The sequence below is a fragment of the Tenrec ecaudatus genome, chromosome 7 (genome assembly GCF_050624435.1).
Source record: "Tenrec ecaudatus isolate mTenEca1 chromosome 7, mTenEca1.hap1, whole genome shotgun sequence".
NCBI classification, from domain to species: domain Eukaryota; kingdom Metazoa; phylum Chordata; class Mammalia; order Afrosoricida; family Tenrecidae; genus Tenrec; species Tenrec ecaudatus.
In genome coordinates this window covers 9668258-9693650 of record NC_134536.1, presented here as the reverse complement: position 1 = coordinate 9693650, position 25393 = coordinate 9668258, and the positions used below count along the sequence as shown (strand labels likewise).

General features: G+C 52.7%; 1 protein-coding gene and 1 pseudogene across 2 annotated transcripts in view; one reads left to right on the top strand and one right to left on the bottom strand.

The window, feature by feature from the left end:
* SNX9 (sorting nexin 9) overlaps positions 1–20187 on the top strand; it is an 84955-nt gene extending 64768 nt beyond the window's left edge. For both annotated transcript variants that reach the window (XM_075554332.1, XM_075554331.1), the window contains 9 exons: positions 4390–4520; positions 7849–7952; positions 9235–9338; positions 10924–11001; positions 13023–13099; positions 14735–14824; positions 16503–16617; positions 17756–17847; positions 18817–20187. In XM_075554332.1, the coding sequence (XP_075410447.1) occupies positions 4390–4520; positions 7849–7952; positions 9235–9338; positions 10924–11001; positions 13023–13099; positions 14735–14824; positions 16503–16617; positions 17756–17847; positions 18817–18864 (839 nt within the window). In that variant the 3' untranslated portion in view covers positions 18865–20187. The remainder of the gene's footprint in view (positions 1–4389; positions 4521–7848; positions 7953–9234; positions 9339–10923; positions 11002–13022; positions 13100–14734; positions 14825–16502; positions 16618–17755; positions 17848–18816) is intronic.
* Positions 6944–7534, bottom strand: LOC142453226 (protein S100-A10 pseudogene; annotated as a pseudogene).
* Positions 20188–25393: the final 5206 nt, after the last annotated feature.

Sequence of the window (25393 nt, the reverse complement as noted above, 5' to 3'; positions counted from 1 at the left end):
GGCAACAGTGAAGAAGCCAACCCTGAGGCAGGAACAATGGCGCTGTGCACCTGTGTGCTGAGAGCCACCTGCCGAGAGCGTTCCGCGCAGTGTGTGTCCATGAAGGGGCCCCACAAAGCCTGTGGGGGCATGGCACTGCCTTTCATCCTTTCCCACGCCCCCCGGGAAGCTCCCAGTGTGTGTGTGTGTACCTGCAGTACACACGGACCGTCATGGGGACTGTGTGAACAATGTGATGCTGTCTTCGTTGCTATGCTTTACCTAAAAAAGAAATTGGGTGAGTTTTAAGACACTTGAGAGAGACACCTGAGGCCACACACACGGGGTCGATCCATCATCACCAATGCGCAGACGAGCACATGGCCAGCGTGGTGTGAACGTGCTGGGCAGCCTGGCGGTGTCCCTGTCGCTCGGACAGTGCCATCAACGTGGTCTGGAGTGTGAATGTAGGAGGCTGCCAGGTTTCCTACTTACTGACCTGTGTGCCTCTTCATCGTGTCTGTTGATCGTGGACTGTGGCCCATGCCCTCTTGATTGAAGATCCAGGTTCCTCCACAAAACAGTCTGTGTGGAAGAAGCAGGAGCTAAGTGTCTCTCCCTGCATCGGGTCTGAGAGCAGTGATTGTGTTTGAGCCTCGGCAAAAGCCTGGGACACGATCACTCAAGGATCACCCAGGTTCTGTGTCTTGGAGTCAGAGTTTGTCCAGCAGTAGGTCTCTGGTGAAGTTGAGAGAGCATGGGGTGGGGCCGGCTCAGTGTTTGGCTAGAACACCCTTGGCTGGGTGCCAAGCAGAACAGCTAGCACACAGCTTCATGGAGCAGAGGCAGGCTGGCCCCGGGATCGAGAGCGATGGAAGGGCTGGGAAGAGGGGCAGCAGGCAGCTTCCCCGTAGGGAAACCCCAGACGGGTAGCCCTCACTCAGCCAGCAGTTAGCAGGAGGGACTTGGGAGTCCCCTGGGGTGAAGGGCCAGCTGCTGACGACCTAACCATGGAGTTGGGCTCGCCTGCATATGGGTGCCATGGTGTCTGATTCTGCACCCAACCAAGCCCGTGCCTTTCGAGATGGGCGACCCGACCCCTAGTGAGCCCGCATGTAGGACAGAGTGGAGCTCCCCTGGGCCTTTCTGAGACTAGACCTCACAGAAACAGACGGCCAGAGAGTGATTTCACTCACTGACCTTCTGGTGAGCAGTGGGGCACCAAGTGAGCCCCCAAGAGCCCCCACAGCACGAGGTGTCACCTCTCTGTATCAGCTCGAGGACGCTGGCATTTGGGAGAGCTGGACAGGGGCCTGCAGTCCGAGTCCAGGCTGGTGCCCATGCACAGCCTCCAGCTGACTTCAGCCGTTTTCAAGGAAGTGGTTTTGATTGGTTTTTACATTCCTTTCAAGTGTTTCAAATCGCCCCAGTGTGACAGAGAGCAAACAGACAACAGGCAGGTCAGCACATCCTGGCCGTTGTGCGGGTGACCCTGTGGAGCTGGGCAGCAGCCGGCAAGTCATCCTCTGGTGGTGTACAGTCCCCCAGTTCCACATCCTGGTCACAAACCCCCGCCCTTGCCATTCACTCTCCTCTGTCTCTGTAAGCCGCCGCTGTGCTGTAAGAAAACTCCCGCTCCACCTCTGTGTGCTGTCAGTGCGCCTCCGCTGCTCTCCGAGCCCCACGAGCCCGGACAGATGGGGGTGGAGGGGTGGGGCTGTCGGAATCTCGGTGCTGTCTTTCAGGTTCTACACACACAGTCGATCTTGAACCAGATCATTCAGAGCTGTTAGGCAGGCAAAGCAGCTTAGAGTCCTGACTCCCCTCTTGTAGGAAGATTTGCTTAAATAACCAAACCCGAGGCTGGCCTGAAACGGAGGGCCCGCACAGCTAAGCAAGCCAGCACCGCTGCTCTGTCTCAAGAACATGGAGTTGAGCTTCAGGTCACTGACAGGGTCTGCACCAAGTCTCGGGGGCAGCACAGAAGTGGCCTTCTCTCTCGCCTCTCTTGTTGGTGCCCCGCCTCAGGGCACACAGGGTCATGATCATATAAAACCCTCTCCCTGAACCCCGGAGGGGACGTAAAGTAATGACGTCAGTGATGCTTCACCAGAGAGCTCGGTAATGAGTCCAGGGAGAATGTGGCAGTTTATATTTTTTCTTTATAGACTGTTGTCCCTGGTAAAAAAGACTGAATGGGTTTGATTGTTGCAGACTGCTATGCTTAGTGGGGTGTGAGCTCCCACTGCACAGTCAGTGGTGGGAGCCTGTCAGCCCCTGTGGGCAGGAAAAGGCCTGGCCTTCTGCCCAGGTAAAGAGGGCAGCCTGCCCTGTGCTCTGGATCCCTGGGAGCCGAGCCAGCTTGACACCCAAGAAGTGAAAACGCTGAGGAACAGGTCATTGAGAATGGGGACTAGGCTGCCACCTCCCCCTCTTCTAAGCGTCTCTGGAACCTGCTTTGGAAATCTTCACCAGGCATCGAATAACTTCTGAAATCATCGCTTGGAGATGAACCAGCTGTCAGAAACATCTCCTGGAGGAGAACTTCCCAGTAAAATAAGAATTGTTAACATCTGCACCAGTGATCAAGTGACAAACCCACTGCAGAGTTCACTGAATTGGGTGGCGGGGGTAGGGGATCAGTTTCCCCCATGCCTGTGCTGACGTGGTCTTTTCTGCCTAAAAAAGCAGCTGTCTCCTTATCCAAGGGCTCAGACTTTGTCTCTCACCACTGAGCTGTATGGAGTGGTTTCTTCTCCTCTCAGTTAAAGTGGAAAAGTTGACATTCTGTAACTTCCTGGAAGTGTCTGGAATCTCGGAGCTATTCAGGTTCAAGTCTGGAGCGCTTGTCTCTTCTCTTAGACGGTTTCTGTGATTTCTAAAGGAGCCAGGCTGGCTTTCTAAAAGGTGTGGTTGTAAAATGTCTGGGCAGTGACCACTGCTCTGCTAACTTTCCCGTCGCGGGGTTCTGTTTGTCCGCCTGTCAGCCGTTTTTTACCCTGTGGTGTCTAATGGAGCTGTCTGTGTTTCTCCTCCTTGCGGTTTGCTTCACCTTCTTGGATGTGAACACTGAAGTTGGCCATCACAATTTATAATGCTATTGGCCATTATACTTTCAAATACGTTTTCAGCTCTCCTGGAAACCTCATTACCAATAGATCAGTGGACTTGAGGAGTCCCATTATAGGTTGCTCGTCGTGAGCTGCCACTGAGTCTGTTCTGACCCACAGTGACCCTGCTCGACAGAAGGACGCAGTGCCCGCTCCTGCCCCTCCTCACCCTGTTCCAGGCCCGAGCCCGTTGTTGCAGCCACTGCTCGGATCATCTCACGGCGGGCTTTTCTCTTCTCTCTGCCCTTTCTCAGCGCTTTCCCAAGCAGGCTGGCCTTCTCCAGAGACGCCGTGTCCGACATGTGTAAGAGGAAACCTTGCCATCTTGCCTTAAGGAACCTCCCAACACAGGTTGATTGGTGACCTTGAAAGGTCCTGTTACATGTAGGTCAGTGGGCGTGACAAGTAGGTCGGGACAGGACGTTTGCTCCTTTCAGGTCCTTCCTCTGTCCCTCAGAGCTCCAGTCTCACGGATGCCGGCGTCCACTGTCTTGAATCTGCTGAACCACACAGGGAATACTTTTACTTCAGTGACTGGCTTTTCCAACTCTGGAATTTCTACGTGGTTTTTGTTTCATAATCTCTGTCTCCTTGAGAATCTCTTTGTGTTGATTTCCTGTTAAATCTTTAATTTTGTAAATAGATTGTCCTTTAAATTTTTGAACATTCTCAGAGCAGCTGCTTGGTCTGCTGTTCTGTGTCTGTGTGCCAAGCCCCACATCTGGGGTCGCCCCGCCTCCCGCTTTCAGCTGGTTTAGGCAGACAGGAAGTGTGGGTCATGGGCTCTGGCTGGTGTTGGTTTCCGGGGGTGGGGTGGGAATAGTGGGGTGTGTGCAAGGACAGCAGTCCTGGGTTTTGTTTCTTAGGCTTATTGACACTCTTGGTGATTCTTCGTGTGGTGTGTGGGCTAAGCTGAAGGACATCATTGTCCTGGCTTCGTTGTGGTTGCTCTCAAATTTGGGGTCAGCACCTTTGGGGTGCTTGAAAAGAGCAACAAAACACAGCTGTTTTCAATTTTCACTTTAACCTGAAAAAACAAAGAAGGGGGAACATTGTAATCCTAAATCACTTTCCATGAGTTCTAAATTCAAATCAGCAAGTTTGTAACTTGTGTTGCTCAGGGCACTGCCGTACAAGGTAGGGCTCCTTGTTAACTGCACTCCTTCACTCGCCTCCTTCAGATGGGCCTCAGTGTTGGCACATCACGCCGGTGCACACAGGGCGTCTGGGTTGGAGTGTTGGGCGTGTGTTGGGTGTGACGTTGCCCGCCATCCATGGTGTGTCTGTCTGTCCCCTGCAGGTCGCTTTGAAGAGGAGTTCATCAAGATGCGCATGGAGAGACTGCAGGCTTGGATGACAAGGATGTGCAGGCACCCGGTGATCTCGGAGAGCGAGGTCTTCCAGCAGTTCCTCAACTTCCGGGACGAAAAGGTGGGACGGGCTATGGCGTGGTGTGGTGGTGGTCGTCATCACTGGGTCTCAGGGAGGTGCCCTCGCGTTTCCTCCAAAGGCAGTGAGGAAACAGAAGCCTAGTCCCACCGAGGATGTTAGTCATGGCGTGTGAATCGGGGCGCAGGGAAGACCTGCCAGCCCCGAAGGCTCCTTAGAAACACGTTTGTTTGTGTTGCTCTTATTGTTTTACGAGCTTTGAAGATGAGAGTAGATCCCTAGGTGTGCAGAGCGAGGTGAGAGCACAGTGACCGCACTCATCCTAGAGTGCTAAGCCCGGGCTGAGAAGAGTGGACCTGGCTGCCGTCTGCATTGGGAGCCCAGCATAGGTGCTGGGCTCTCTGCCCACCCTAGTGGGCACTTGCCTGCCGTGGTCACCTGCTCTTTCATAAAACCAAGAGAAAATATCTGCTTGACAATGCATCATTGTCTGCTTGGGGAGAACAAAGCTTTTCCTCTGCTTGTGCTTCTGTTTTCTAAAGGGATTCTCTCCACAATCTCCCTCCTTTCATTAGAAAGAGTAATTACTGTAGAAAACACAGTGGAGGGCAAAAGCAGGAGTTGGCTCCGTGGAGTTGTGTGGGACCTGACTCGCGTCCTAGGGCCCTGCAGGCGAGTCCCTGGCAGGATGTCCGGTAGAACTGTCGTCCTGGCACAGACCGCTTGCACTCTCCCACGTGTGTGTGGGTGCTGCTGGATGCCTGCCCACCGGGGCATGTGCTCCTTGGGGCTTATTACCTGGCCTTAGATTGGGAGGCCCCTCGGAGTATTTTGTCTGACCGTTGAGGGAGTTAGAAACCTTACAGGCTTCAGGCTCTTTCAGGGCACTGGTTACCCAGAGGCCTGTAGCAAGGGCGAATTGAGCTGACTTGCCAAGGATTCGATTTAGAAAATATTTCTCAGGGTCATATTTTGTGCAGTGGGATTTCAAAATATGAGTAATTCTGGACTGACTTCCCCTCTCATTCCCCCTTCCCCATAACTGCCCTTCAGATGTTGAAGAGCCCCCTGTTGCTGCTTCGTTGATGTAAGCCTTCATAGAGACTGCTTATAGTTAATTCTGTTAGGTGGGAGATTGGTGGTATGGACCTGTTTTAAAACCATGACCCTGTATGTTAAAGGCACATAATGAAGTATTTATAGACAAAGTGAAACTTCTTTTAAAATAAACCCACCCAACTCCCCAAAAGAAGATTGGCTGTGAGCCTGTCAGCTCAGACTCTGCTCTCCGCTGTAGCTTGTGTCCTACCGTCCCTATTATAGAGACGTGTGGAGATCCTTCCAGGTGGTGAACAGAGTCAACCTAACCGTAAACAGCAAGGCAGGAGAGTCTCTTCATGCCGTTGAATAAGGGGTTTCTGGAGCACACACAAGCAGGGGCTTTGACCATGGGTGTTGCCAGAGGCCTCCACATGACCACCAAGTTGTAAAAGAGGAGTTGGTCTCAATCGCAATCCAGGAAAGGCAAATGAAAACCACATGCTCACTGCAGAGTGAGGCCACCAGGTGTGAGCCACCTTGGGAACAGCTGCTGGCTCGCCCCCTGCTGGTGGGAGTATGGGGAACCACTCCTGACCCAGCTCTCCCACGCCAGGGGGCTCCCTGACAGATGTGTATGTGTGCCCCCTGAGGCAGGTGCCCTCAGCTTTGTTCACAGCTTGGTGGGGAGCTGGGCTTCCTGTCTGTAGTGTACTGAAGGAGATGGCTGGATGAATGAATGAATGAATCAGGAGGCTGTGTAGCATTTAAAAGGAAGGAACTGTAGCCACATACACTCTGGACCAAGCTCCGAAGGTTGAGCAGAAGAAGCCATGCCCTCCCGGCGGCATTAAAGGATGCACACTGTGCAGCTGGCTCCGCGTGTGCCGCGGGGTTCGGGTGCATGTGCAGGTGGGTGGTTAGAGTCAGCAGTTCCCACTGACGGCTAGTGGAAGAAGAATGACTCCCTTTCTTTGGAGGGGGAGGTAGTGTTGGGTGGGAAGGTCCTGGGGAACTTCTCTCTCTCGGCCTCAATGGTTAGCACGCGTACACACACACACACACACACCCCTACCTTCAGAGAGCTCATTAAAAACTCCATGATCATTTCATTGCATTTTCCCACGACCTTGTTGAGTTCCTGCCCCACCCCCACCCCCTATGTGTGTTTTCCTTAAAGAGAGCAGCAACACTGCCGTGGGGTCAGTATACGGCAGTCAGAGGGGGCTACCTCAGTCCCCACGCTGCAACCTTTATGGAAGCAGATGACTCCGTCTTCCTCCTGCAGAGCAGCCAGTGGATCTGAACCAACGACCTGTCGGTTTGCAGCCAAGGGCTTACCCACTGCACCAGCAGCACTCCTTGGTAGTATTTAGAGCAGGACATCATTCTTTCTCCCACCCCACGGTAATGTTTCCCACTGTGCATTTTTTTTTTAGGTATTAAAAAAAGAATTTGTTTATTGTAGGCAAGAGGACGCAAACAATGTAAAAATCAAAAGCTTATCTGGCATGGAATTGACTTTCCTTTCTCTACTTATCAGATGGGACTTGGCTTCGATTTGTACATATTATCCTAAAGGGCCCCAGCCCGCTCATGCAATCCTCATGGGGGAGAAGCTGGGGGACAGACCCCTAAAGCAAATCTTTGGGATCCCTCTGGTCAGGGTGGGAGCGATTCTTCCAGTCTGCCTCGTCTTACTTCTTTCCCGTCTGCTTCATGTGCACGATGAAATAGTCGTTGCAGGCAATGGTGAGCCCGGCGATGAGGGAAAAGAAGCTCTGGAAGCCCACTTTGCCATCTCGGCACTGGTCCAGGTCCTTCATTATTTTGTCCACGGCCAGAGGGTCTTTTTGGTTTTCCAGAAATCCAGGGAACTCCTTCTCCATGACCACCCGCAGGTCCTCCTTCGTTAAGTAGCATTTGTCCCCAGCAAATTTGTGGAACGTAAACATCATTGTTTCCATGGCATGTTCCATTTGAGATGGCATTTTGGCGAGGTCATCCACGTCCCTGGCAGTAGGAACGTTCCGAGTGGCAGATTCCAGGGCACCTGTCCCCACCCCGGGCCGTGCCCTTACTCTCGGGTTTGCTTTTCCCCATTGTGCGTTTTTAAAAGCCTTTCGTATGTTGAGGAAACCCATCTGGAAACGCAGCCACTCACCCTTCCTCCCCAAGGCCTGCATTGGGAGGGTGTGTGTGTGTGTGTGTGTGTGTGTGTGTGTGTGTGTGTGGCGGGGATGAGCCAGGGTGCCGCTGCCTGGGCTGGCCAGCGAGCCCAGGCTGAGAGGGGACTCTGAGAGGCCTTCACGCTGCAGTCACTTCCTTCCAGGAGTGGAAAACCGGGAAGAGGAAGGCAGAAAAAGATGAGCTGGTGGGAGTGATGATCTTTTCCAGCATGGAGCCAGAGGCGCCTGACTTGGACCTACTGGAAATGTAAGTGAGGCCGCTGCAGGTGCCTTTGTTTCTGACTGGGTCAGCCAAGAGTTCCCCACGAGTTCAGGGGGTCACCTGGGGGCTGTAGAATAAGCAGGGCTTGTCATCAGACTGTGCAGAAGGACTGTCCCCACCAGAACAGGAGACAGCGATCAGTTTCCCTCTAAGTCACTGGCTTCTTAGGGGACAAGGTGTATGGCATGGCACTTCCAACAAGGTCCTGAGAAGCAAGGTGAGATGCAGCCCTCGGACACCACTGATGGCAAAGCAGGAGCCCCGCTGGGTGCTACCTGGGGGAGCAACCCCCAACCTGCATCTCCTATATCTTTAAATCATGTTATTGTTAAATGGAGGCTCAGTGGGACCCCTGATAGATTACGAACTGGGCTATAAAGTCAACCATTCTAAACCACCAGCAACTCCATGGTGAAAGGTGGGGGCTTTCTACTCCTCTAAGGACTTGCAGTGTCAGAAGCCCACAGGGACTGTTCCCTGCTGTCCTGTAGGCGTTCTGTGATTGATTCAGAGTCGACTCAGTGGCAGTGAGCTTCTGAATTTGGAAGTCAGTTGCAAATCTGGAGTGATTCCTCTTCTGTGTCTGGACTAATAACGAAGCTAGGCTTTAGTTTCCAGAAGCTTGTTCCCCTCTTACCATAAAATCACTGCTTTATATACAAGTGTTGCTACCAGAAACACGGACAAGGGGGGGCGGGGAAAACACACACACACACACACACACACACACCTGGAAAGGAAAGCAGCGATCACTTGCTGGTGTGTTGTCTGCCCGCCCTCCTCTCTCAGTCCAGTCCTGCGAGAGAGACCCTTTGCTTACACACAGCACTGTGCTCACGGTCTCAGTGCGGCGCCCTCCCTCCTCTGCACTTGCTCCGACAGCCTTGCCCGGCCACTTCGTGTGCTCTGAGTGCCCAGGCTTTGCTCGGGGATTCTGTACAGAACTCTGAACAGACAGCCACTATGAGCATCTTGTGACAGCACTGCCCGAGACAGGAGTGCCACTGACTAAGATCCTCACTAGTAGGGCTTTCCTTTCCTTTAGAAAATGCCAGTTAAAATCCGCAAGTAGTTGCGAATGGGCCCGGTTCTCTCGAACGCCCGATGCAGGCCTATTCTGAAGACCCATGTTGTGCAAGGGTCGTTGTTGAAATGCAAGTGTGGGAGGCGGGAGTGTCCCCCAGCCATGCAGATACTTAAAGGTTTGGTAGCAGGTCCTGGCCATGACCTTTGGGCAGGTGACTTGTGACTCTGCCCTTGCCCACAGAGAGCAGAAGTGTGATGCCGTCAGCAAGTTCACCAAGTCCATGGACGACGGCGTGAAGGAGCTGCTGACGGTGGGCCAGGAGCATTGGAAACGCTGCACAGGACGTAAGTGGGTCCCTGCCGCAGGCTCAGCCATGCTGGGAGGGAGCATCCCCTGAAAACAGGAGTGCCTGCCATCCTGAAACTGTCGGACCTCAGCCCCCAGCCCCCATAGTCACAGAAACCCGCCTCTCGAGTGTCCCAGCTCCTGGGAGGTGCCGTGGTCTGTGGAGAGTTGAGTCCTTGCTGGAGGAGTGCTGTGTCCGTTCCCAACCTCATGCTTTTGCTTTGTGAGCTTCAGTCCTTCGGGAAGACATGTGTTTGGCAAAGCCATTTCCCAGGGGAAAGCCAGCACTGACAATGGTGGAGGATAGGGGTGTCAGGCTGTCCACCCCTCTTCTAGAATCAGCCCATTGCCCCAGACCCTGAAGGATCACCACACAAAAACCCTGCCATCAGCCAGATGCTTGATCACCATGCTTTATTTTTAACCTGGTTGTGTGTTAGAATCAGCTGGAAAGTCTAGTGTGGAAGCTACGGAGAATGGTGATAGCGAATGGGGGGGGGGGTGTGTCCAGATATCAGTACTGAACCCCAGCCTCCGGATGAGTGACATCTGTCAGATGTGGGCCCGGAATACCACATGAGGAGACAGGAGGAGGGCAAGGCTCCTTCTTGCTCTTTCTCCTCCCCCCTCCCTCCTTCCCTCCCTCCCTCTAAGAGAGAGAATGAAAGCCCCTAGCAGCCCGCCCTCCTCCCAGTCACCCTCCTCCCAGTCGGTGGGCTCAGCAGGTCATGGGCATTGCTGGCAGTCAGGCTTTGGAAAGCCTCAGCAGGGCAGAGCGTAGGGCCCCAGAGGCAAACAAAGGGGCTTAGGCTAAAGTGGCCCTTCTCTGGGAAGGGCTTCACAAAGACATGGGGTTTGAGAGGCTGTGCGCTTCATCTGCTGCTTACCCAGAGGAGAGGAGTCCTCAGCCTGGGCTGGGGAGCCTTTGTTGTGGTTGCAGGGAGGTGCCTGTGCCCAGCGGGACAGACAGGGCCCGACTGCTCCCCACCCACCACCTCTGTCATTCAGCCGCATGTGCAAAGGCGGCGGGGAGCCTGAATGAAGACGTAAGCAGCATGGTCACCTGAATGTGGTAGTAGTGTACGGCTCCCAGGAGCCCTGGAAACGCCACCTGTCTCTCTCTTTCCTATCAGCAACTTTGTTACTGTGAGCTAGGTGGGAGTGCATTTCAGATCATCAGTTTTGTAGCCCACAGTTTGAACTGACTTAGTAGAATCTCCCAATAGCTTACCTTACCCCCATTTCTGTGACTTCTCTCCCCACTCCTGGGGATCACTGTCTTCCCCCTCACTCAGCGAGCCTGTGGCTTTGTAGTCCCGCCCTCTCCTCCCGCTAGGTAGTCTCCTGAGTTGTTCCCTTTGGAAGGTTTTCTGATGGTGACACGGTGGTCTCAATACAGTGCTCGTCCTGTGGTGACTGACTGCAACGAGGGGCTGCGGCTGTCACGTGGTCATTTTTCATCGAGATTTTACCCCAAAGACTCTGGACTAGTTGAAATGGCTTCAGAGTCTCTGACGATCAGAGTGGCCACTTTTTCCTCTGCCCAGAGGGCTGTCACAGCCTCCCTGTCCGTCTGTCTTCCAGCGCTGCCCAAGGAGTACCAGAAGATCGGCAAGGCGCTGCAGAGCTTGGCCTCGGTGTTCAGCTCCAGCGGCTATCAAGGTCTGTCTTCTACCCACCTTCCCGCCCTCCTCAGGCTCCCACCCACGAGCCTGATCATTGAAGGCGGCCAGGTCGCTGCACCGGCCTCCCCCCAATGCTTTTGACGCCGAGCAGAGGCCTCTGTACCGTGTGTGTTCTTGCAAGCACGCTGGCCGTGCTGCCCCTCGGATTGAGGGCTTTTGTTTCATTGTCAGAGTAGTGTGGCAGGCAGCAGTCTCCTCCCGCTTTACACGCTGCCACACGCTGTGGAGTCACGGCTGCCAGGGCTTTGACAGGGCAGTCTCCGGCTTCATTGAACGTTCACATGGTGGCCCCATGAGAAGGGAGCAGCTGCCCCTGAGCGCTTTAGTGTGTATTGCACTGCGGCTTGTGTAAGAGGTCAAACAGCTCGTCGGGTGGGTGGCCCCAAGTTGAGGATCTGCTGTCACTTACAAAGCGTAGCCCCGCTCCTCATGTTGTGCTGTGGGGGAGCTCCAGAGAGACCAGTCACGATTCGGAAATTGCCACTACGTGAGGATGAGTACATCATTACATAACTTCCAAATGGCATCAATACTTAATTGCCAAACCACTGAGAATCAGGACATGGCCATGTTGGCACATAACCTTAACCACGGCTTCTACCAGTACTCTCACCTCGCACCTTGTACGTCGTTAGTGCACACGTTAATCACGGCATAGGTTTTTACGCGGGCCATAACTGGGAAATACAGGACAACAGGACAGGAGGTGAGGAGCAGACGTAGAGGATCAGTACTGGGAGCAAAGTGATTCTCTTGGCGCCCCGAGGAGGTAGGTCTCTGTAAGAGTATGCCTCTGAATGTTTTAAGGCGCCCAAGAGGCCACTCACCGAAAGGGAGAGCTCTGGGGTTCATCGATCTGACTCATGGAAAGTGGGGTTCGGGGTGCTATCGTATAAATTTAAGAAAACATCAACGGTGCTATTGATTGAATGGTATTTCCCCTATACCCTGACCCCCAATACTGGTACCATAGTCCTAAATGGGAACAGGGTTGGGTCTGTGAGGGTAGAGAGGTGTGAGCACGATAGGGCATGTCTTAGTGATGCAGGGAGCAGAGCGGCACCGTCTCGAGGAGAGAAGCAGAGACGCCACAGCAATGGCGTCTCTCCAGCGCAGGAGGGAGAGAGCCTTCCCTGGAGCTGGTGTGCTGGGAGAAGGCGGAGTTCTGGTCGTGACTTGCCCCCAAGGCATTTCTGTGACACCAGCACTAGGGAGCTCACAGACTAGCTCTGCCAAGCAAGCCTTCTTCAGGTCTTTATTTAAGAGCCAACTTCTGGGGGGTCGGGGTACCTTCACACGAGCTGAATCCTTTATGTTAGGAATTACTCTCCTGCACGTGTGTGTTCGGCCGGTTGTCTAGTGAAACAAATCCTGTGACACACTCATATGTATTAGAAAGAGCTTTTTATCAAGAAGAAGGCATCCCAACTCAATTCCATAAGTCCAATACTTATCCTAAGTCCCTCTTCAGACTCACGTAGCCACATGCAACCATGCAGAACACAGGAAGACAACAAGCCTGTGTGGATCCAGGGTCTGTGGACACCTGGCGAGACACCAGCGGCTCCCTGGGTCTGTAGCAGAGACCCAGGAAGCAAGAAGATGGGGCAGAGGGGAGACTTTCCAGTTTCCTATGGTTATCAAAAGCTACATCCCCAATGAGGCATCATCAGGTTGTAACCTGATTGACAGGTTGGATTCCACCCCTACACTTTGATACGTCTTCAGGTTGACATAAAATCATCTAACTTCTACAATGTGATTGTGCTTTTGTCCTGATTTTAAGATAAGAATTCGGAATACGGACCCCTGCTAATGTATATGTCTCATATCCAGTGAAAGGGGTGTGGCTACTTGGGGAGCTGGATGATCAGTCCAGGGGGATCCTGTCTCCTATCAAAAATGTTGGAACTTCTCTGTAATTGCAATTTTTATTAAAATAAGTGAGAAGCAGATATCTTAACTGAAAACCACTGATACAAGTGTCCGTATTCTCAGGGGAAACGGATCTCAATGACGCAATAACGGAAGCTGGGAAGACTTACGAAGAAATTGCCAATCTTGTGGCAGAGCAGGTATTAGCATGATAATTTGAGCTAATATTGTGTGCCTGAGAGGCCACTTATTTAACTTACAATGTAAGGGAAGCTTCCCAAATGGACAGCTGCTGCTTTTCTTATGCATCCTTGTTGGTTTCATGATAGTGTTTCTTAGGTTAAGCTAAAGTGGGTAGTTAAGTTTATCGCTGAGAAATCTAGATGAACATAGATGTCTTTGGTCCTATCTGAGCCACTGTCTTGCATGGAATTGTGTAACCCGAAATCTGTGCCAGCCTGGCTGGGCCACGACCCCTGGATTGTGTGACTGTCCTCCATCCTGACCTAGTTGTTCATATGACAGGACTTAGAGGGTGCTCATGATGAGTGGGTTATGTGTGTTATGCTAATGGGGAAGAGTAGGGTGGGATACAACATCCCTACTCAGGTGCCCCCAACCCACTTTAAGGGTAGTTTCCCGGATTTAAGACCTGCATTACCTGTAGTCATACAAGAGAGAGGGGGGGAAGAATGTGTAGAAAGAAAAGGGCTTCACTATCACAGAAAGAAGAGTCAGGAGCAGACTGTATCCTTTGGGGCTGGGGCCCTGTGCTGAGAACCTCCTAGACCCGTGGGAAGATTGATGTCAGCACACACGGAACTTTCCAGATCTGCCAGTGTTAGAAGGAGACAAGGACCTTCCTCTAGAGCCAAAGGAAAGCCGAACCTTGAATTCAGTCTTCTAGCCTCTTGGCAACATGCCATTCAGGGTGCACCGACTCTTCACTTAACGACAGGCCAGGTTGTTATTTGAAAATCAGCATTCCATGTAAAGGCGAATGACCACGTCTGATCACAGAATGGAAGATGACTACATCATTATATCGCTGCCAGATCACATCGCTGCATAACTGCCAAGGAGCTCTGGTGGAGTAATGAGATACCCATGGGGCTGCAAACCCACTGGCCGCTCCCAGGGAGAAAGCTGAGGCTGGCTGTTCTTGGAAAGATGATAGCCTCAGAAACCCTAGGGAATGGTGGTCTTCTGCACTGCAGGGTCACCATGAGTCAGAATCCACTCAGTGGAAGTGGGTTTAGGGTTGGGGTTTCTAACTACCAGACCACTGAGAATCTTAGCCCAGCTACGCCAACACTTACCATCACCTGGTACCTCCACATTCATTACCAACAAGATGTCTGCCTTTCCCAAAACATTCAGATTGTAGATTCTTTTCTGTTGTTGTAAATGTGAAGTGATGGACAATAAGATATTACCTAAGTAAGTAGTAGATATTTAATAGGCTGTGTAGAAGCCCTGGTAGTGTAGTGGGTTACATGTTGGGCTGCTAACCTCAGGGTCAGCAGTTTGAAACCACCAGCTGCTCCTTGGGAGAAAAATGAGGCTTTCTAGTCCTATAAATATGTACACCTTTGGAACCCACAGGGGCAGTTCTTCTTTGCCCAATAGAGTCACCATGCATCGGAATGGACTGGGGGTGGGTGGTGCAGTAGTTTGGGGTTTCTGATCTCTCAGGAGCACTTGCTTGACCGTTAACCCTCACTAACTGATGTAAGACAGGGAGGAGTTGCTCGATGGCCATGTGGCCCTGCTGCTTTTCTTCCCCTTTGGTTTTCTGGGTTCCTCTGTTTATAACCAACCATGTCTCCGTCTAGCCAAAGAAGGACCTCCACTTCCTGATGGAATGCAATCACGAGTACAAGGGCTTCCTCGGCTGCTTCCCCGACATCATCGGTGCGCACAAGGTAACTTACAGTCCGCACCGAGGCAACCGGTTCACCACACCCACTGCACAAGCCCCTCCCTCCATTCCTCCACTCCGGAACGGGAGGGGAAGGCTCTCTGGAGCCAGATGAGACCACTTGGAATATTCTAGTGTTCGTGAAATTCATAGCATGCAGTGGTTCTCAACCTTCCCAATGCCACGACCCTTTCACACAATTTCTCATGTTGTAGTGACCCCATCCCCCAACCATAACATTATTGTTGTTGCTACTTCACTGTCATTTTGCTACTGTTATGAATTGGGCGACCCTTGAAAGGGTCGTTTGACCTCCAGAGGGGTCATGGCCCACAGGTTGAGAACCGTTGCTTTATGAGTAGTTTTCATTCTTTCTCTCTGTGTGTGTGTGTGTGTGTGTGTGTGTGTGTAACATACTTGTGGGGAATTAAAAAATAACGAGAATATTCTTTTATACCTATAATTATTCAGATAATAACAATCATTGTGATCTTTGAGATCGAAGGCAACCTTCCTGGGCAGGTTCATGTCCTGGCATTGAACCGAGTAGGGTCTCTCACCACTGCAGTGGTTACTATTGTTCAGCCATGCCCATGAAAAGGAAACTGTCAGGGTTAGGGCTAGGGTTAGGGTTAGGGAGAAAAAAGAAAGAAACAGTCATTCTCGTGACAAGGGGTTTTACACAAGAAAGCTGGTGTGAGACATCCTCCCATTTGCTGGGGTGAGTGTTTCTGTTCGTTTAAGCACCTGTATCTTACTCCAGAGTCCTGGATGTTCTGACCTCCTAACACTCTGGTGGATTAGGGTTTCCTTGACCTGAGTAACCAGATCTCTACCGGGCGGTCTGTCAAGGGACCAGTCCCGACAGGCGGCCATGCTGGCCTTTAGCTGTACCAGATAAGTACCACGGAAGGTTGCCCGGTGATGGAGGGACTCTGAGCAGCTTTGGCAAACTTGGTCATAGCTCGGGACAGTTAGTAGGATTCCATGCTTGCACCCCACTTTCTTGTGGTGTGACGGGCTTCTCTGTAGACAGCTCTGACTATGTGAAGCTGGGCTGAGCCCTAGCGGGCCCGCTGCTCCAGCAAGGATCTTACCGTCCTGGAAATCCCCAGGGGGACGTTACGCCCTGTCCTATTGGGTTGCTGTAGGTCAGAATCGACTTAATGGCAGTAAGTTAGGGTTTACCCTCTGTAAGTGTCTGTTTAAAACTGAGTCAGGGTTCTGATGGAAAAGCCAGGCTCCAACTGGGAGGCGGCACCCTTGACACCGGCCACTCCAGTTTATAAGGAGGAGACCGAGAGGCTGCCTCCATGGGCTGTGCTTTCTGCTCCCCACCACGCAGCTTCCTCCCAAGAAGTGTTCTTGGTGCGTCCATTCCTAGCACGAGGCCGTGGGGTCAGCGCGCTGCTGGGAGCCCGTGAGCTTCAGTTCCCTACTTCTGTGGGGCCGTAAAACTGTCGCTTTCCGTTCCCGTGCATTTCTCACGAATAGCTTTTGCTTCCTGGTGACTTCAAGGAGGTCAATGGGATATTCTTATGTTCTGATTGGGGGGAGGGGTAGCATATTCCTGGTCTGTGGGGAGTAAAGAATGGAATCCGTTAGCATGGTTAGATTTAGAACGAATGACTGACAAGCTTAGCTTCGTTTTATTGAGACACGCCGCATTTTCTGTTTCACAGGGAGCAATAGAAAAGGTGAAAGAGAGTGATAAACTAGTGGCCACTAGTAAAATCACACCACAAGACAAGCACAGTATGGTGAAGCGTGTTGGCACTATGTCTTATGCGCTGCAAGGTAAGGAATGGGCTCATGGGTAACTGACCAGAAAAAGAAGCCTGCTGCCCCCGCGTCTCTGCCCTACAGGGCCGCTATGAGGCAGAACTGGTGGAGTGGCTGTGGGACTTGTTTTACTTTGGGGTCGTATGTTTTGGGGAGAAGAGAATGAAACATATTTGCAGGTTTTTTCAAGAAACAACCAGTGCATGAATGGGAGCAAGAGCGGCTCCCCAGCGTTCTGGAGCCACCAGCAAGAGGCAGGAGGTGCGGGGTGGGGTGGAGAACTGATTGGAGCTTTGCATTTTCAAAAGGTTTGAAATGGGGAGTTTGGGGTTGGATTTGATTTTGAGATTATCCAAGTAGGTAAATAACAAGCCACTTACAACTTTAAAGAAGAGTAATACAGAACTAGAGAGACAGTGAAAAGGAGGAGACCCTCGTGGTGATGGACACAGTGGCTGTGACAGTGGGTGCAAACATAAGGACAACTGTGAGCGTGCTCAGGACCGGCAGTGCTTCGTCATTGAACGTGGGGTCGCCGTGAATCGGAACCGACCCTGCAGCCCCCGCGACGGAGGTCTAAAACTCAGAACAACTCACCTGCGCCAGCAGGTGGCTTTTTGGACTTCTGTGTAAAGGACAGGGTCTGGCATCACCCGTGTAGAGGTGATGGCTGGGGCCCACCGAGAGGGCGGGACCCGTGTATCGGCAAAGGCAAGGGCAGCGCCTATGAGCTCCCTTCCTCTTGCTGCTGAGAAGTGGGGTCTACCTGCCTGTCTTGGTGGTCGGGGTAGCCTCTGCCCAGCCTTCCAGGAGTGCCTTAGAGGGCACATGGTGGCAGGGCCCACCCAGTGCCTACAGGGCTAAAGAAAGCCCCCAGCTCTCTCTCACGGGTCACCATGGCAGGCAGGACCAGCTCGGTGTCCTGCCTAGTCTTCCTGTTGGAACGAATCTTTGGTTTTGGCTGTCATGTGTAAGGATGGGTCTGGTGGTGTGGACTGAGCAGCCAGTGAAAGTCACCGTTTGCCGGGAAGTGTCCTCTTGCCCTCGCCTTCCCCCAGCCACTTTGAGCCTCTGTGTCAAGGGTTCATCCCGCCAGCCGGCTACGCTGACATCAGGCCTCGGCCAGACTGACTGGTGTCTTCTTTGGTTGCAGCGGAGATGAATCATTTCCATAGTAACCGGATCTACGATTACAACAGTGTCATCCGCCTGTACCTGGAGCAGCAGGTGCAGTTCTATGAGACGGTACGTCTGTGGCCCTCCCCGCTAGCCTGGCGCACACCCTTCTGGAGCAGGGTTCTCGGGAGGGTGCTCCTGACCGCACCGCGTGACTCGGTCCAGGCGAGTTTCTCAGTCTCTGCTGGGCACATCGTGTTTTCCTGTTTGAAAAGCCATGGTTGACTTGAAAAGCGTTTCTCTGGGGAGAGACGGTATCGGGTCCTGTTCTGAGCCCCCATGGAGGCCTGATTTTGCCGCCCACTCCGTGCTTCCTGAGAGCAGCAGTCCTGTGGGTTCTCTAACTGCCACAGAGGGAGAGTGGTAACGTCCTGATGCTGAGAGTTCCGCAAGACATGATGTCTCCACAGCTGCCCTGAAAGAGAGTGGGAGCCCCTGGGTGTTTCCATTCAGAAATCAGCCATGGGACCCCGCACTGCTCGTCTGGTTCCAGGAGCCGCGAGTCAGAGTGCCCTCTGATGGCACGCTTTATCATGCATGGCCTGCTTGCCTCTCAGTGCAAATCACAACCGCTGCTGCTCTCTGTGCCCCAGCGCCCCAGCCAAGCCCTGCCTTGGCACACCTGGATCTGGCTCGCTGGCGGGGCCACGTGTCAGAGGCCAGCGAGCCCAGAAAAGTGTGCACACGCTGGTTGACGGTGCTGCTGTTTGTGCAAACACGGTTCCCGTCGCGTGGAGCCAAGGATGCCTCGGGTCCCTGGAGGAAGAGTAGAGGTCCAGCAGGTCCTCGCGGGTAGCCCAGAGAACAGCCTGGATCAGGCAGGACACGCAGCCAGGCTTGCAGACTGGCCAGGCCCTCGGAGGAGCAGGGCCTCGGGCACCATTGTGGGCAGAGAGGAAGGGCTCTCCAGCAGCAGCCCCAGCCCCAGGGACGAGCCTGCCCCCAGGCAGGGGCCTCGGGGTGGGAAGGGAGGGCACCTGCCCCTGTGGGGTGCTGCTGCCGCGCTCAGGCATCCCAACACCCCTCTGCCTTTCCCAGATTGCAGAGAAGCTGAGGCAGGCCCTCGGCCGCTTCCCAGTGATGTAGACCAGTCGGACGCGTGCCTGTTTCTGCCGGGCGTGGACGGGACGTCGGTGCTCCCGCCGAGTGCGAAGGGGAGAAGAGTGGCCAGCGCAGGTCTCCTCCCCGAGACCTGAGCGCCCAGCCCGCCGGCTCTGTCTGCAGCCGGCAGGATACCAGTGGAGACCGTGCCTCTTTTTGGAACATACTTAAAACGAGCAGAATTTTCAGATGGAAAATTTGGTGTTTTACAGAGCCTCCTAATTTCTAGCCCCCACCTCCCCTCTCCCATCTCCCAGTTGGTGCCCAATGTCAGACCCTTACTAATTACTTTCTGACAAACAAGAAATCTGCCAGAATAAAAAAACATATGTATGTATATTTTTATAACACTCGGTCCTCTGGGATCTGGTCTGTTGAGGAAATTCTGTCTACCTTCCATTGCCTTCCATGTTTGGGATTGAAGGGCTGACCTCGGCGCATGAGCGTCCCGGCCCGCTGACCTACCTGGCTCTTATGTAGGACACAGTATGTCACTCGGCGAACTGGCGACCAGGCTGCCTCTTCCCCTCCGCAGAGAGATTTCTCCCTGCTATTAGCCAGTAAGTCCGCGGTTCAAACCTACCACTCGCTCTCCCAGTGCCTTCTCTCTCTGCACCTCCCATCTCACCAGGTGAGGGCCCACTTGCACTAGAAAGAATAAGTCAGAAAGGCCCTGCGCGCATGGTGTGCCCTGGAGTTGAGCGTGGACCAGGCAGTCCACTGGTCTCTTCTGAAAAGGACCCCAGTTGAGGGAGGAAGCTTCTTCCCTCCTCGCCAAAAAGGAATCGCGAGGACTCAGGGGCTGGTGGCTCCAGGGCTTTGGGGTTTAGGGACAAGCACACTTGTTGATTTTCCTCAAGTTCAGAGAGTTCTCCCAACTGCTGCTGCTTCCGTGACCGCTACAGAGCACGCAGTCTCACCCACTGCCTTCCTCACAGACCCCCATCCCCACGATCCACAGTTGCCTTACTGCATAAGCTCCCCCTCCTGACCTAATCGTTAGACTGCAGACAAAGGAGCCAGCGCCCGGCCCGGGGAGTCAGGTGAAACCCAAACACCTAGACAGGAAATCAAGTGAGCAGGCAGGGTAGGGCGCCTTTCCGCCGTCTCATGTCTCACGGGGCTTTGTTAATGTCTTCTAGGTAATTCCCCACTTGATTTTTCTTTTATAAAGTCCCCTGGATCCGTGTTTATGATGCAGCCCTTTAATATATGTACAAATTGTAAAGAATATGTATAAATGTTTTACACAAATGTAAGCACATGTAGGAGCCAACATATAAATAAATTGTTTTAAAAAAACAACAACTGTACAGTAAATTCTCAAAACACTTTGTGGTGCTCTTATGCATGTGTGTCTTTCCCTTCCTTGTTAACTGCTTCTTATTCACTGGTGGAAAGAGTCCAGGCAATGCATTTGTACCTAGAAAAGTGATTCGGTACATCAGGGAACCCTGGTGGGTAATGGGTTCTAAGGTCAGTAGTTTGAAGTCACCAGCTGCTCCATGAGAGCAAGATTTAGCCTCCTGTTCCGTAAAGAGCGGCCGTCTCAAACCCATGGGCAGTTCTCTGTCCTGTGAGGAGTTAGTGAGTTTGACTTGGTTGGAGTTCAGGGGCCCGTGACGTGGCCCACCCATCATGCGTCTCTAGATTACACTGAGGACAAAGCTGGGAAATAGGAAAAGGTGAAGCCATGACGTGGACTGGGAGCCAAGCACAGTGTGAGTTTGGTAGAAAATACAATGATCCCCATGGGCTGTTGATTCTCAGGAGCTGCACCTTCAAGCAGCAGTGTTTCAATGTTGTCTGTCTCCTCTGAGCTCAGACACACTGCTTGCTCTTCGAGGCGTGCTGTTCTGGTTGTCAGTGCTTTGAGCTTTTTGCCAGCACGGAAAGGCATAATCTTAGAATGAAACCTCACCCTTACCAATTTTGACGTTATAAAAGTAACATGTCAAGATAGAGTGGACGAGAAAGACAAATTCACTGGTTGCATCTATCTGCAGGAGAGAAGCCGTAGGCATTGTCTAAACCCAAGATGGTAAAGGAGTAAATTTAAAGCTGTTGACACACTTAACTAAAATGCCCACTGTAACTGTAAACTTGGGAGGTGAAGGTAGATTTGAGATCTGAGGACTGGATCATACGTACCTGCTACCTCATATATTTCATACGATCTAAAACGTAAACACAAGTATTTTCAAGTCACAATGGAGCTTTGTCACCGTTCCGTGACACGAGTTGGCACGGGTCTGAAGACCTTCCTTCCAGGGAAGAAACGCTTCATGAGTTAAAGGCATGAATTGTGAATGAGGAGTCGTGGGCTCGAATCCCACCTCTGACACCAGTGTGCCACCTTGAGCCAGTCACTGCTCTGAAGGCTCCAGTCCCCACTGTAGGGACACAGGGTGAGAGTAGGCCCTCTCTGGTTTCCACCGAGAGGAGCATGTCCATCTCCAGCCTTCAGACGTGGCTCAGCCAGATGGCAGCACCTTGAGGTCAGCCAGATCTGGGGCATGTCCAAGTGACCCCACCCCCCATGCCACCGTCAAGGGTAGCATAGGCCCCAGAACTCTGCTTTCATCCTTCCAAGACTTGCCAATTCAGGACTAAGAACTGGCCCCTGGTTGCACCTGCTGCTCCGAGCACCTAGGAGAGGAGATGAGAAGGCGGGCGAAGAGCAGGTGGCAAAGGGAGGGTGCAGAGCAGCCTTGTTTTTCCCACAGAGCATCTCTGTCTCAACATCAGCAGCACTAATTGACTCCCACAGCAGTTAGGGAGGCGCAGAGAGGCTTCCACTTCATAAACATCACTGTTTTTAGAAATGGAATGCAAGACCAGGAGAGCCACTTGTGGGCGCCGAGCCCCCCAGCTCCTGAGACATGCCAGGCTAAGGAAAGGATCCTCCCCAAGCGGACGAGCCTGTTGGGGAATGGAGAACGTCCCTAGAATAGATAGCAGTGAGGCTTCAGGGAAGAAAAGTGGTCCTCCCCAGGACCGGGGAGGGAGTCTTCACTCTTCGTGTGCACATTTTTGTGGCCTTCCCAGGTCGATTCTGGACAGCATGGGGCCAGAGAAGTCAGCCCAACGATGTGAGCTGACTACTTGAACATGAAACCCAACATCGTGGGATGCACTTTGGCTGAAAGGTAACCCGAAGCAGGTAGGAAGGTGATAGGTGCAAGGAGACTTGTTGGGGTGAGTCCTTGTGTCAGCCAGTGGCAGGGCCTCAAGGAAGTTAAAGGACAGTTAAGCATCTGTGTAGGCTGGTTAAGAATGGGCGTGTCCCTGGGATCACACAGAAGCTGTCACTCTGCCCCTTCCATTATCCAGATAAGGGAGCAAATCCAGGCGAAATTCAATTCATCCCTTCATATAGTGCATGCTTTCCAAGAGGGTGGGGGAACGGGGCCAGCCATTGGGAGGGCTGAGAAACCATTGAAGGCAAAAACGATGGTCTGATATGTAAACCCCCTCCTGGCTCCCAGTAAAGAGATTTTCTATGGAAAGCATTCTAACCAACACCTGAAAGCCCTATGGGGAAAAAAATCCCCAGGAAAAATAGTTGCCCTGAGTCAGTTTTGTGCTATTTTTGTGTTGTGATTTTGCTCGCTACGCCCTACATGAGTTAAAGGGCAAAGGCCTGGAAGTAATTATGATTCTATGTCATGGAATCAGCTCGATGTGGATGAGTCTGAGCTTACCAGCCAGGGAGCAATTCTTTTCCAGTGCTGTTCGTATATCTTCTTTGGAGAAAACAGCCGCCTCTTGCATCTGTTGGGGTGACACGCTCGACACTTCGTGACTGGATGCTGGTGATTGCAGGTTTTACCTGGGTGCCGGAGTTTATTTTCCTGCTTTAAATTGCATTGGACTTTTTTTCACTTTGGCGGACACATCAGCTAGGGAGGAGCTTGGGCAGGTCAAGGTTCCCTTTGACCCTTCGATGCATGAGACCAGAGCCTCCGTTGTGTTGTTGTCAGGTGCCATCAAGTCGGCTCCGGCCCACAGCGACCATATGCAGAACAGAAGGACCACTGCCCAGTCCTGTGCCGTCCTCCCCCAGAGCTTCCTATGGCCCAGCGCACTGATGCAGCCACTGCGTCCATCCATCTCATTGGGAACCTTCCTCTTTCACTGCCCCTCCCCTTTACCAAGCCTGAGGCCCCTTCCCAGGGGCTGGTCTCTCCTGACACTAGAGCCGCCTTGAGCCTAGACCTGATGGAGCCCACCACCAAGGCCCTGCCCTCTGAGCACTCCCAGCTGGCCCGGGTGGTGTGGGCATTACACTCTGTCCTGGGACTCTAGTCACTATGATTTCCGGTCACTCTACCCGTGTCCTCTGGTTTCCGCAGTCTCTGAAGGACTCTTGTACAGCTCTCCAGAATTATCTCCCCCAGCCCCCTCCGTGTACCTCCTATATTCTTCCCTCACGCGCCAGTCCCCTTGACCCCCCGAACTCTAATCTCTATGTCCTAGTCGGCAAGACCACCATTGGCTGCTCACTCTACCCTGTGTACCAAGCCCTGAAGCAGCATCTGGGGCGGGGATTCAGGGCTGAGTTGAGACTTCACCTTGCTAGTGACCCAGGCCTGCTTTGCCTCTTCTCTGGTGTCTGAAGCCAGTTGTCAGAGACTGTCCTGTTTTGTATTTGGTTCCGGCAAGGAATCGACTGGCTGCGTCAGGGCTCTGTTAGTCGGAAACAACTAAGAGAAACAAATCCAGCGACACTCAGGTGTGTACGAGAGCTTCGTATCACATTAAGAAAACAGCCCAGCCCAGTCCAGATCAAGTCCTAAGTCCGATATTAGCCCCTATGTCAGCTACCCCTCCATAATTCCTCTGCAGACTCACAGCACACGCAACGATGTCGAATGCTGGGAGATCAGAGGCCAGTGGGTCTTGCAGAATCATCTCAGTGCTGGGCCGGCTCTCCACATGGCTCCCCCAGCTCCAGGGCTCTGGTTGCTATCAGCATAGCACCATGTGACTTGTCAACAGAATGTGAAACAGAAAGTGTGTGTTCCGCCTCCAGGGAAGAAGACAGGAATTCCTAAAATCCTCAGGAGAAGGCCACACCCATCCAGAGGCCTCATTGGCCATGACCTGATTGACAGGCTAACCTGGACCCCTTCGCGCAGGTTGACTGGAGATGCTGTAACTCGCTCAGGGCTGAAGGTGGGATTCCATCTTTTCTCTCAGAGCTAACGTAGAGGCAGTTTTCCCATTCTTGGGAAACATCTTGGCACACACATTCCTCAAAGTTTATTCTTAAGCATACTTCTCGAGGCTCTGGAGTGATGATGGTTTATCACCACTTGGTCTGCAAACTCTGGTCCCCCTGGAACATCCCACCGCCACATCCCCTATACCATGTGGCTTGCGCCGGCCAAGGCGACTTCACTGGAAATGACGTATAGACTTGCAGGTGAAGGCCCGTGACTGCTGGCTCCCGTGGCTACAACTCTGCTCTCCCTTCCCAGGATGAGAACAGGAGCAAGTGTTGGCGCCAAACTCAGAGCTACCTGGAGAGCTGAGCCAACCAGCAGGTGCCCGGACCCGTGGCAGGGTCTGCAAGAGCAGGGAATACTTTACGACTCTGCGCGGCCACGGAGACTTTGAAGTTGTTCGTTGTGCAGCACCAGCTAGCCTGTCCGTCTTTCCCTTAGACCCAGGCTGTGGGTTCACCCTGACTCCACACAGATGCCGAGAAAGGCGTTCCTTAATGGAGCAGGAGGATGTGAGAATGTCACATAGGGAACACTTGGCAATCCACCCTCAATTGAAGGACAAGTCGGTGGAAGCAAAGCAAAAACTTATAAAAAACAACCACGGGGGCACTTGTATGGGAGTCATTCTCTGGAGACCATTCCTTTCGTCGGTGTGGTTCAAACCCTTCCACAAGGCTCGATCCGTTGCCGTTCAGAAGACACTAGTCTTCCCGTGGCACAGACCTAACAGAGACTGGCGCGTTAATGGGGCTGGAAATAAGGAGAGTAGCTGTATAGATCCACTGATCCAGAAAGCTCGCTTCCACCGAGCAAATCAAGGCCAACTCCTAGTGACCCCATAGGACAGAGTGGACCTGACCCTGTGGGTTTCTGAGACTGCACCTTTTCACCATCGGAGAAAGCCCTCTTTCTTGCATGAATTGGCTGCTGGTTTCAAACCACGGACCTTGTGGTTAGCAGTCCAATGCCTCGCCAGTATGGATAGAGTGACACAGGAGAAAAACTGGCTACTGCGAATTCATGATTTTCTTTGAAGAACTTCTGTTTTCTTTCATGAAGTTAGCTGTGCCCTTCCGACAGCCCTTGGGCATGTCTGTGTGGGTTCATTTCATTCCCAACGGCCTTCACAAGCCCTTTGGAGAGACTGTCTCCTGACTGGCTTCAACAGCAGTTCTAAATGTGTGGCCATGAAGTTCCGGCGCGTATGCCTCAGTGAACCGCACGAGAAGGGGGTCAGTTGTCCATGCGCACAGATGCCCGTTTGGTTTGGGTTTTCTGGCGAG